The following is a 12,096-nucleotide window of genomic DNA, read 5'->3' as shown; positions in this document are numbered from 1 at the left end:
AGAAGAGTATGGAGAAGGAAAGGAACTGCTCATGATCCTAAGCATACCACCTCATCAGTGAAGCATTGGGGTGGAAGTGTCATGGCGTGGGCATGTATGGCTGCCAGTGGAACTGGTTCTCTTGTATTTATTGATGATGTGACTGCTGACAAAAGCAGCACAATGAATTCTGAAGTGTTTCGTGCAATATTATCTGCTCATATTCAGACAAATGCTTCAAAACTCATTGGACGGCGCTTCACAGTGCAGGTGGACAACGACCCAAAGCATACTGCAAAAGCAACCAAAGAGTTTTTGAAGGGAAAGAAGTGGACTGTTTTGCAATGGCCAAGTCAATCACCTGACCTGAATCCGATTGAGCATGCATTTCACTTGCTGAAGACAAAACTGAAGGGAAAATGCCCCAAGAACAAGCAGGAACTGAAGACTGTTGCAGTAGAGGCCTGGCAGAGCATCACCAGGGATGAAACCCGGCGTCTGGTGATGTCTATGTGTTCCAGACTTCAGGCTGTGATTGACTGTAAAGGATTTGCAACCAAGTATTAAAAAATGAATGTTTGATTTATGGTTCTTATTCTGTCCCATTACTTTTGGTCCCTCAAGAAGTGGGAGGCACATTTGCAAACTGTTGTAATTCCTACACCGTTCACCTGATTTGGATGTAAATACCCTGAAATAAAAGCTGACACTCTGCAGTTAAAGCATGTCTTGTTTGTTTCATTTGGAATCCATTGTGGTGGTGTATGGAGCCAAAAATGTTAGAATTGTGTCGATGTCCCAATATTTATGGACCTGACTGTATATAAAACACTACAAAGGCTGAATGCTCCATCTTGTGGTTCAGACTGGTATTACACAAGAGCATATTTCCAGTTAATATCTCTAAATCTTGGACTTACAGTGTGGCTGTTGACAGTTTTAGTATTTTTTTAAGGTAACACACATGACACACACACAAACAAAGATCTAAAAAAGTACCTTCATGATAATAAGGATTTTTTTTTTTTAAGCGAAAGCAGAACTTTCAACTTGATCAATGCAAGAGTGTGAACTGAGGATCAAACCTGCACACAGCAGGCTGGAAAATAATTTGTGAACATGTTTATTAGTGTGTAAAAGGGTAATGTGACTTTAAAAATCATTAATAGTTGTAAAACCAGGGTCATGAGGGGTCATGAGAGATGTATGCAAATATGCAAAATATTTTAGTTTGAAAACATTTCTTGAGGATCCAGAGCTACCAGACATCCTGCGGAGGCTTTTGGACTGAATGTTGTCCTCAAGAGGGTCAAAGTCAAAGATGGAGCCTGGGTCTGCCCTCCACACCTTCAGGTCTTCAGAGAGGAGGGAACAAGATTTGGACAGAAGCAGTGACTGAAACAATCCAACATTATTAAGTTGATAAATATTCCATGACTTCATTTGAACTGACTTTTCTCTGACTTTGTTCTTGACCTTAACAGATATAAACTCAGAGGGCTGAAGTAAAATTAAACATGACTGTGATACCAGAAAAAGTCCAAATCACAGCTCATCTGTTCACTCAAAAAACAAACTATGAAAAGAAAGTAACAAAGCGATGATTGACAGAATGGAAAGTGGCTCCACTTTACCATAAAATAATACTTAAACCAGACTCAGCACGTCAACCACCTGGACAAGATCTAAACCTTGCTGTCATTTCAGGGGTTTTGGCTTCATGTGGAGGCTTTTATTGTGAAACACTATATGAATAACACATAACAGAAACTACAGGAGACAAAAGTTATTGATGAAGCATCACATTCTTTGTAGGTCCAAAGTTCACAGTTAGAGCTAAGAAGAATAAAGAATTCCACAACTAAATAACATCAGATGATTGTGTCATGTGACTCTGCTGGCCAATAGACTTAAAAAAAAATCCATTTCTTGGTGCAATACCACACAGCAGCCAGCAGACACACCAACCGCTGAATCCTTAACACACACAGGCTCTTTCACTGACCTACGATGATGCCTCCTGGTCGTCTGTCCATCTCTGTCACCTGGTGGTGCATGCCTTTGTTGTAGCCCGCCTCTCCCATCATCTGATTGGCTCTCTGGTAGCGCTCCATGCTGGGATCGTCCAACCCCGGCGTGAACCCTCGACCGCGCGCCCGCTCAAAGTCCTCGTGGTACTTTGCCTGTGAAGAGCAGAGGAGTCAGTATCAGTGACTGAGACACAGTTTAAACACAGACTAGTGTTAGACAGCACAACACACACACACACACACACACACACACACACTGGTCAGGATGCATGTAGTCAGTGAGCAAATAAACAAACACACACAGGGAGTGTTTTTAAATCTTTATTTGTTAACACACACCACACTCATTAAGGTCACTTGCGCGCGCACGCACACACACACACACACACACACACACACACACACACACACACACACACTGCTCTGTCCTCCGTGCTGTCAGCTTGTTGGTGTTTGTTAGTATCCGTGCTGCGGTCCCACGCTTGGTGCCACATCACTCATCACTTGTGTTAGCTCCTCCCACTGCACAGGTGGGAACCACAGCAACCAGGCTGCTACCATGGAGACCGAGTCCTGTGTCTTCCTGACACGTCTGTACTCAGGTGTGTCCAGCTCATTGCAGCTCCGCCCCCTCACCTCCTGCAGCCCGCGCTGGTACTTCACCTATTTAACACACACAAACACACACACACACACACACACGTACATTACAGATACAGATAATACCCTGAGAGGTTACTTGTGTGTGTGTGCGTGTCTGAGTTTGTTGCAGATTTATGTTTCAGAACCTTCAGAGAAAAATTCCTCTCTACTTCACTCCCTGCACACTTTGGACCGTCATCACTTCTGCTCTTCTTTCATTCATCAGCTGTCCTCTGATTGAAGTGCGTCCTATCAAAAACCTCTGACCTCAGCGAGCAGTTGAAGAGAGAATTTGAGTATGGTGGTGGTAAATAAAAAGTTTGTGTGATTCAGATCGATCACTAACACACCGTCTGCCTCCTTCCCACTACAACCAGGACGCTTCAGATAATCTACACTTTGGAGGAACTGACTGAGGGTTTGTTTTGGTTTGTGCGTGTGTGTATGTGTGTGTGTGTGTGTGCGTGCGTGTGTGTGTGTGTCTTGCCGAGCTGATGTTCTCCTGGTTTTGCTTGACTCTCTCTAGCTCTGGAGTCACTCCGACGCTGGTGGCCTTCACTGCGCTCTGCTTGTATTTGACCTGGTGGCAAAATCAGAAATGTCAGGTCAGGGGTCATCAGGTTAGCCAGATCAGGTGATGCTAAACTCTTGCAGTTAGTTCTCTGAGAGACGTGAAAGACAAGTCACACGCTCGGTTTCTTCTACACAGATGAGCCACTGAGAACTGGACGTTGCATTCTGGGTAAATTTAATACAGAGCGCACCATTAAAGCTGCTTTAATCGACTTACAACTGATTACTATCTGCAAACACCTTGGCAACCCGCCTCCCCCTTTCATGCTGTTTCTGACTTAGTGTCATATCTCCCTGCTGCTGTCCTCTGCTTAACAAACCCAAAGAACCAAATATAAACCACTGCAGATGGAAATAGCACCCTTCCTTTCACCACTGAGCTCCTCATTGAAATGCTGTTATTAGCTGCTTATTTAACTCAAGCAGCGGACAAGCTGTCAGTATCCAACCAGCACCGACTCCAACATGTATTTAGTGTGTTTGAGACACTCTCTGAATGTATGATTGTTCTGTTTTATTAGCTGACTCACTCACACTCTGGCTTCCTGCTCCACTTCCCCAGAGCCACACTCGGTCCTCACACTCCTCATCCCCACATCATGACCGTGTAAACAAACCTCACCGACTCGCTGACTGCTGCCCTGTTCACTTTGTAAGGCCGCTGTCTGTGTACTCACTGAGCTGACGTTCTCCTGGTTACGTCGGACTCGCTCCATCTCAGGTGTGTCCATGACCGCGGTGCCACAACCCACCTCCTCCCTGTACCAGACCTGAACAGAGCTGGAGGTGAGTCATCTGCTGCTATAAAGGCTGCTTGTTGGTGGCAGTTACTTAAACTCCACTCCCACTCAAAAACACACTTTACTTCAGTGTTCTGAAGATTGATTCTCTGAGCTTAACATTCACTCATATAAAAAAAGCAAACTGTTTTTCTGCAGCCCGGTGTAAACAAGTAAACGTACGTCACTGATCTTCTTGGCGTTCTCTCTGGCGAGGACGATCTCTGGCGTCTCTGTGACCGATGACGTCAGGTTTCTCATCATCTTTGAGTCCCAGCAGTATCGCAGCTAAAAGGAAAGAAAACGCTGCTGTAACAAGTGTGTTAATAACACTTTAGAGTTATGACGTATAACCTTTTAGACATATCACCGCCTTTGACTGCTGACTACAACGACCCTGCAAAACAATGACCAACCTGAAAATGAAGAATTGTTTTATGTTCATCTCTGAAATAGCAGCATTATAATCAATGAAGACTGAAAATACAATGTCTGTTTCTACGTTTGCACACTTTGTTCTTGGTGTTTGTGGCAGTAGTGTAAGACTTTTATATAAAAATACTGAATAAGAGACTTTATTGTGTACGTGCCCAAAGCCTGCAGTCTGGGATCTAAATATTTGTGCTTATGACTCATGCTGCACGCAGAACTTTCATGTTTAGAGAATAACATGTGCTCATCAAGTCATCATTACTAAAATGAGAAGAAAACGTTATTATGAACAACAATAAAAATAATAAAAAGTAGATTAAAAATGACAACAATCTTGTGCATTTACTTCCCTGTTTTATTGTTCTGAAGTTACATGAAAATCACAGGAACTAAAACTTCAAAGCTTTTGACCGATCATAATTAACAAGAATAAAATGAACAGATCGTGTGGACACCGAGCACTCACAGAGCTGATGTGTCTCTGGTTGGCTTTGACCCTCTCCATCTCCGGGGTTTCAGAAACCAGACTGTAGCGTCCCTTCAGTCGCTCCGCCTCGTCTTTATACTTCTTCTACAGAGAAGGGGGGGTGGGTTTAGATTGGAGGGATGAACTTGTCGTTTCACTTAAAGCATCTTGTTTTAACACACAGACCTGGCTGTAGACGTCTTTGAGGTAGGAGGCGTGCAGCAGCTCAGGAGTGTCTGTAACCGTCCCGTATGAGTTTTCTCTGAGCTGCTCCGTCTGCTTGTACGACTTCTGCATCAGGCAGACAGGAACCATCAGCTCAATGTTTGCATGCTGCATGTTTTATAAAAATAAGATGTCCGAGAAAGATCTTCCATTTAGTTCTCGTTTTAATCCAATGACACAAACCTGGCTCTGGATCTCTGAGGCTCTCTTGGCTCTTTGTATCTCCAGCACATCAGCACTCAGCTCCATGCCTTTCCCCACAATCTCCCTCTCCAAATCTTTGCGGTACTCCTTCTGTGAACACCACAGTTGGAACTCCAGTTCAGATCAGGCCACTTACACCTTTCAGAAATCTGTGTGTGTCTTTATTTTACCTGGTTCAGTATCTGATTGGCTTTTCTGACCCTCAGCAGCTCAGGTGTCTCTTCAAGACCAACACCAGATAAGCCCCGCCCCTTCACCTCCTGCTCCAGGTCCTTCTTGTACTCTTTCTGCAAGGAAAGAGCGAAGAAAAGCAAAAACAGGGAAACTAAAAATGAAAACATAAATTATTTTTTAAGATGTAATGCTTGATTGATTAAAGCCAAATGTTCTTTTTCTTTGTGAAGTGCTAAATTTCACATAAATAGATTAAAAATGTGTTGATTTCTTTGCTTCTCTCCTTAGAATCTGCCAAATGTTGTTTAAATAAGCAAAATAGTCGATACATTTAGCTCCTCCTCTTATTAAAACTCTTTAAAACAAATATATGTGGATACTGTTCACTGATTTTGTATAAAAATTCTTTCAGTTTTTCAGATAATAAAAGACATGAAAAGGAAAAACCAGAAAAAGGAACAATCACCAAAATTCACATCGCAAGTGCTTCACAAGCCAAAAGATGTTGGAAATCAGTGGATTATGGATTATCTGCACTTCCAGATTTGAGCACAGCTTGATAAAACCTCTAACATGGCTTTAAATAGTTCATCCCTCTGAGGCTACGTCACCTCGCTCAGCAGGCTGCTAGCATGGCGCGCTGTCAGGTATCCAGGCGTCTGGTCGACGTCCACCAAGGCTTTGCCCTTCATCTGCTCCTCATAGTCCTTCCGATATTCCTTCTGTAAGAGACACACAGCACAGTGAGAGAACAATGAGACACAGATAGATGTGATCAGCATTAATATTTGCAGCTTTTTAAGGCACAGGTGCATGATAACCCTCATACTTGTACAACTAATAATTGTAAAGCCCCACAAAAGTATGATCGCTTCATCGTGCTGGAGCTTCACTGGTTTTTCCTTCAGAGGCTGATTTGGAGTCTAACTGGTCAAACTGTGGGGCACAGATCCACAGCAGGTGGCACACGCTGATCTCGGTTTCTCTAAAATACAACAGATTTGTTTTCATGTCGGTAATGATTGACAGAAAAAGAAGTGACATCACTCTGCAGCATCGTTCATGTCGAGTCCAGTGTCAGTTTTTCATGATGCGAGCTGAGCGTTAATAACCCGTGGCTGTGCTGTGAACACACCTGCAGGCTCTCTCTGTAGGACAATCATACACTTTAAACTCTGTTTTAAACAATATGATAGCTTTCCTTGATTTAAGCTCCTTCTGGAGTCGTATTATTATATGACTTATGATTTATTTTAGGTTTCGATTTTCTCAGCTGTGAAATCAGTGTTCAAAGTTATATAATAGGCAGTAAAGATATATGCTCGTTGTGTTCTGTGCAAATAAAAAAGCTCTAATTTCTCCAAACTCATTCACTCCAGTCTGCAGGCCAAAATATTGTTTGGATTATTTGCTACATGTCACGTAAAAAGTTTAAAAGTTAGAACCAAAGACGCACAACACGCCAAACCTGAAGTCTTCATCTGCTGGATCCAAAACTCAGAGTGAAACTTCTGATTGGAGTGTAAAGAAACACATAAAGTCTGTTTCTGTCAGAGCTGCAGAGACGTTTCACCTCGCTTTGCATCTTCTGTGCTTCCTTGGACACCTTGTAGGTCTGAGTGTCTCCAAACTCCATCAGGGAGCGACCTTTGTTCTTCTCATACTCCTCTCTGTACTTGACCTGAAAACAACAAAGCACACAAACCCATCAGACGCACTTACACAATATAATATAAATGTAAATACAATATAAATGATCAGACAATGAAAGTCTTTGTTTGTCTGTGTGTGTGTGTGTGTGTGTGTGTGTGTGTACCTGGCTGTGCAGCACTGCGTTCTCCTTGTGGTGGAGCTGTTCAGCCGTGTCCAGAGCTATGTGGTAATGAGCCTTCGTCTGCTCGTACTTCTTCTTATACTCTACCTGATCACATATACACAAATAGACACTATTATACAAGATTACTATTTATATAAGCACAGGCTTATTCAACAAGCAGAAGGCTGGCTGAATAAGCCTGAGTCCAGTCCAACAATGTCCTCACTCAACAAACTAAAATAAAATAAATAAAGACACATGAGCAGGATGCAGGACTTTTATTGTAATTGTGTGTCGGTAGCAGATGTTAAACTCTTTATTAACTCCTGCAACATCCGCATGGGCTTTGCAGAGACTTTTATTTTGAAGGCTGCAGCTTGGCACTTTAATAAAAATAATAATCTTTGTTATTATTCTATGAAACATAGCTAGTTTTTCTCTGACAGTAGAACATATTGAATTATTGTCTAATAGCACGTGGCTTACATTGCTCTGAAGCTTGGTGGCGTGCAGGGCGTGCTCCAGCTGCAGGAGGTTCGGGAGGTCGGAAGAACCGTCTGGTTTCTGGTTCTGGTTGGTTTTATATTTCACCTGGAAGACAGAGGAAAAATGCATATCAGCACTCAAGGTTTTCCAGGGATTTTAAAATGATTTCCAGGGCACATGTGATTTCTTTAAGGAATGGCAACGTTTGCCAGCACAAAACAAAGAGATTTATTTGTTCCCGTTCACTCTGGTTTTACTCACTTATCTGTCCAGCTTTAAGTGGTGCTCTGCTAGAGGTGGCAGAAGTACAGACATTCTGTACTTAAGAAGTACAGATACTTGTGTTAAAAAACACTCTAGTGAAAGTTGAAGAACAGATGCAACGTCTTTACTCAAGTACAACTGACAAAGTGCTCTGAAATGTCAAATACAAATCTCAAAGAAAGTAAGAAGTAGCTCTTTTGAGGATATTTCTACCAGCTACTTTTTTCACAAAGCTAACTGAACCTCGCGCTATAGAAATGTTTAAGTCTAAGGTCTGGCTAAATATGGACGAGGTTCTTTCTGGAGAAGCAGATTAATCATTCGGAGGTCCACCATCACAGTGAGTCTGCAGACCACAGTAAAGAAGCACGACGTGAAAGGCCAGGCCTCATTAATAGCTGGTTAGCTGTAGCTCAACTATCAGACGCACTTACACAGTAAGGGGACCGTTATTAGTCATAAATCTGAAGAAGGTGGGATAAAAAAACGTTCCCAAAGATGTTTTTTCACTCATTTTCAGTGTTTGTATCTGACCATTTTCAGATGTTTTTTTGTTTTTTTTTTAAACACTGACCTTTGCAACTCCACATTATTGAAGCAGCGAGGGAAGAAAACTCAGAAATATCCAAAGAAGATCTTTGAGGTCCAAGAAAGGTACAAGAAAGGTGCCTCAGGCTGTGCTGAACAAGGTGGCCGAGGTGGTTTGTTAGGTGAGTACAAACTCTGGTTACACCTTATATACCATATTTCCATGTATGTTTGCATATGTTTAAAAAAATCACTGCCAATTTTGCTTGAGAACTACTGGGGTCTTTGGTATCCAAAATGGATCCAGCATCACAGTGATTCAGTGTGACGTGTGGTGATTATGTTTCCTGGTTAAAGGTGAAAGATGAGCAGACATTTTACAGACATTAATGTCCATCAGGGTCAGTCATTGTAAAGCTCTCTTCTTTCTCTGCCAAATAAAGATGTTCTGGCTTCAGTTCATCACAGAGATAATGGCAAACAGCAAACCCAAATCTCAGGGTCAGAACATCACACGAGCCACATTTTCTACCGTCTGCAGAAACAGCAAAGTGTGAGAAGTATTAAAAAAAGAGAAATTTCCCTTTTGAGTTCCACATATAAAAATTTACTTTGATGTTTTCTTCAGTTGTGTTGCCAAAATCGGTTCCAGTTTCAGCCCCCTTTTCACCAACCTCTTCTACTAAAAACCTGCATTCAGAGATCCGCCTATGTATCATGATGCTGAGCGTCTCAAAGGGAGGCTTTTCTAAAAATGCAGCACTGTGTGAACGTGCAGCATTCCTGAACACCGGGCAGCGTTCAACACAACAAGCTGTTATGTAACGCGGTGAAGTGGGGAGGCTCTTTTCTGCAGCTGTGTGGGCAGTGAGTGGACTAAAACGGCTGCCTCTGTGTGTGTGTGTGTGTCTATTTGTGCTTGTATGGTGCTTCTTTTCACTGTTCAGCTCTTATTTTCTCTTTTTGTTTGTTTGGAGTGAAATTTATGGTGACTTTGTAAAGACATCTGAACTCCGGGGGGCTGCCCGAGGTTCAGATGTAGTTTTAGGTTTCATGTTAGAGCTGGGCTCATATTTGGCTTAGATTTGTTTAATATTTAATAGTGATGATGGTGTTCAGGGTGAGAGAAAGAGTAATGCTTATATCAATAAATGTCCTCACAACTGCAGATAGACCAGCATGTGTGTGTGTAACCTCTTCAACTTCTCCAGCTTTCATCCCACAATCCCTCTCCATTTGCCTTAGAAAGGTTGCCATGGTTACGCCCACACAACAGACTGAATTTTCGTGAGTGTGTGTGTGAAAGAGAATGACACACACGCAGCTTTTTCCCTTTTCGACTCGATTATCTCAGTGACTAAAAGGAAAAACAAAAATGTCTCCAGGTGATCTACGGGAAAAAATCGGATTATTCTGTAAAATATAAAAAAAACGTATTTGTGACGAATGAGTACTAAAAATGATTACATTAAAGCATAATGCTTTAATGTAATCCATAATCTATCTAATTGTTTTTATTCACTTTTTCAAACAGAGTGGGACGACTTCAGACTAAAGGGGAAACCATACTGTTGCTTCACCAGCCCAACAACCACATCTGAACAACACCTGACTAACTTTAGTATAATGACGCCCACAGAAGTCAAAGAGTAAAATATTGTTCCCACTCTGTACTGCTTTCCCATTAAGCATATATAGCACACACATGCAGGCATTTTAACAGCTTTCGTTTGTAGTGCACTTTCATACTCACCCAGTTAGACTAGGCTGACCTACAGTCAAAAAAATACCTGATGAAGATCATCATGTGCTTTATTTAGAACTTAAACCTGTGTGTGACTGATCATGTGACCACGGTTCACTCACCTGACTGGCCAGAGCAGCAGCAGCCTGCGTTTGTTTGAAGGAAACACACTCCAGCGGGTTGTATTGAGGTTTCTGCCCCTTTAACTGTCTGTCGAAGCTCTCCTTATACTTCACCTGCAGGAGAGCGAGATACACAGAGACATCAGCTGTTAAATGTAAGTGTATCTTTTCCAAGTCTTTTAACCACACATTATAGTGCTGACCTGCAAAGTGGATACTAGTGCATGCTGGGAAGGCTACGTGTTACCTGGCTGGCCAGTTTTGAGACCTCTTTGGCGTGCTGGATGTCAGTTCTGGCCAGAAGAGACTCGTCACTGTAGACGGGCTGCTTAGTATTACTCTTATATGTCACCTGTAGATGTCACAAACACACAAGAAAGACTAAATAAAACAAATATAAAAATATTAAAACAGCTGTGAAAATACACTTCAGTTAAACTTAGTTATTTTAGTTTCAGTTTTTAGGTCATTTGATAAATCTGTGAACTTTACAAGCATCAGGAGGCGCCGGAGCAGATATTTATTGAGACTGAGACGTCTACATGAGTGGGAGTAAAGAGATTTAACTGTAATATCTGTTCCAAAATCCTTACATTTTGCCCTTGGTAAACATCATCCACATAATATATATTAAGAGCATCTAATACTAACAAAACCAGGTATTCAGTAAAAAATAAGTAAACCCAACTGAAATCAATCAGAGACAAAGCCCCCCAATAAAACCTAAAAACTGCTGCAGTGTATTAGGGCCACACAATGAATAAATAAATAATTAAATAATATATTATTGATAATTTGAGAATAAAGTCAAAATTCTAGTTTGTTAAAAAAGTTGAAATGTTGACATTATCGTACAACGTCTGCTGTATTCTCCACAAACCCTCTTGTTAGTGAACCTGGTGCATCGTTGTTTGTGTACATTTGTTAGCACTGAATTAGCTGTTAGTGGTTCCTGTTTGTAAAGCACAAAGAACGCTAAGTGGATGTTATTACAGCCGAACACATACTTTCTACTTTTAGTCTTTATCTAAATTGGATCCCTGAAACTAAGTCCAAACCCTCAAAGAGACCCCTGGACGTCTGTCCCAAAGAGAGGACCAGGTCAATATGTCCCCACTTTCCAAAACAAATCCTCACAAGGACAGAAATACAAACACACACACACACTTTCCCATAAAGCTACAAAACACTCTTACATAATGACAGTTCAGTGTTAAGAGGAGAACATTTTCTATAATTAATCAGCATTTCCACTCAGAGAGAAGCAGCTGAACAGGAACGTTGTCATGGAAATGAGTGTTGGATGGAATGTGGTTACATGTTCACACACACACACACACACACACACATGTCTGGTTTGCTATCCTCGTGGGGACATCCCATTGACATAATGCTTTCCCTAGCCCCTTACCCTAACCCTAACCATTAAAAATGACTGCCTAACCCTAACCCTTACCCTAAACCTAACCATAACCTAATTGTAACCCTGACAGTAAAACCGCATTTTGAGTGTGAAAATTGCTTTCAACCCCGAGGGGACCTGGATTTTGGTCCCCACGGTGCAGAAAGTCCCCACCAGGATAGTAAAAGTCAGATTTTGGTCCCCACCAGGATAGTACGAACCCGTACACA

General features: G+C 41.8%; 1 protein-coding gene across 1 annotated transcript in view; it reads right to left on the bottom strand.

Annotated features, from left to right (window-relative positions):
* Positions 1 to 12,096, bottom strand: part of LOC134635081 (nebulette-like) — a 39,751-nt gene that overhangs the window by 6,474 nt on the left and 21,181 nt on the right. Inside the window, exons 25-40 of the mRNA XM_063484594.1 lie at positions 10,712 to 10,816; positions 10,465 to 10,578; positions 7,807 to 7,911; positions 7,321 to 7,425; positions 7,078 to 7,185; positions 6,116 to 6,226; positions 5,501 to 5,617; positions 5,310 to 5,420; positions 5,088 to 5,192; positions 4,902 to 5,006; positions 4,187 to 4,291; positions 3,902 to 3,994; positions 3,139 to 3,231; positions 2,568 to 2,672; positions 1,985 to 2,162; positions 1,158 to 1,334 (exon numbers count right to left, since the gene is read on the bottom strand). Of these exons, the coding sequence (XP_063340664.1) occupies positions 1,158 to 1,334; positions 1,985 to 2,162; positions 2,568 to 2,672; positions 3,139 to 3,231; positions 3,902 to 3,994; positions 4,187 to 4,291; positions 4,902 to 5,006; positions 5,088 to 5,192; positions 5,310 to 5,420; positions 5,501 to 5,617; positions 6,116 to 6,226; positions 7,078 to 7,185; positions 7,321 to 7,425; positions 7,807 to 7,911; positions 10,465 to 10,578; positions 10,712 to 10,816 (1,837 nt within the window). The remainder of the gene's footprint in view (positions 1 to 1,157; positions 1,335 to 1,984; positions 2,163 to 2,567; positions 2,673 to 3,138; positions 3,232 to 3,901; positions 3,995 to 4,186; positions 4,292 to 4,901; positions 5,007 to 5,087; positions 5,193 to 5,309; positions 5,421 to 5,500; positions 5,618 to 6,115; positions 6,227 to 7,077; positions 7,186 to 7,320; positions 7,426 to 7,806; positions 7,912 to 10,464; positions 10,579 to 10,711; positions 10,817 to 12,096) is intronic.

The sequence above is a fragment of the Pelmatolapia mariae genome, linkage group LG9, assembly GCF_036321145.2.
Source record: "Pelmatolapia mariae isolate MD_Pm_ZW linkage group LG9, Pm_UMD_F_2, whole genome shotgun sequence".
Classification (NCBI taxonomy): Eukaryota; Metazoa; Chordata; class Actinopteri; order Cichliformes; family Cichlidae; genus Pelmatolapia; species Pelmatolapia mariae.
The sequence above is the reverse complement of the archived record's forward strand: the minus strand, read 5'-3'. Positions and strand labels throughout refer to the sequence as shown.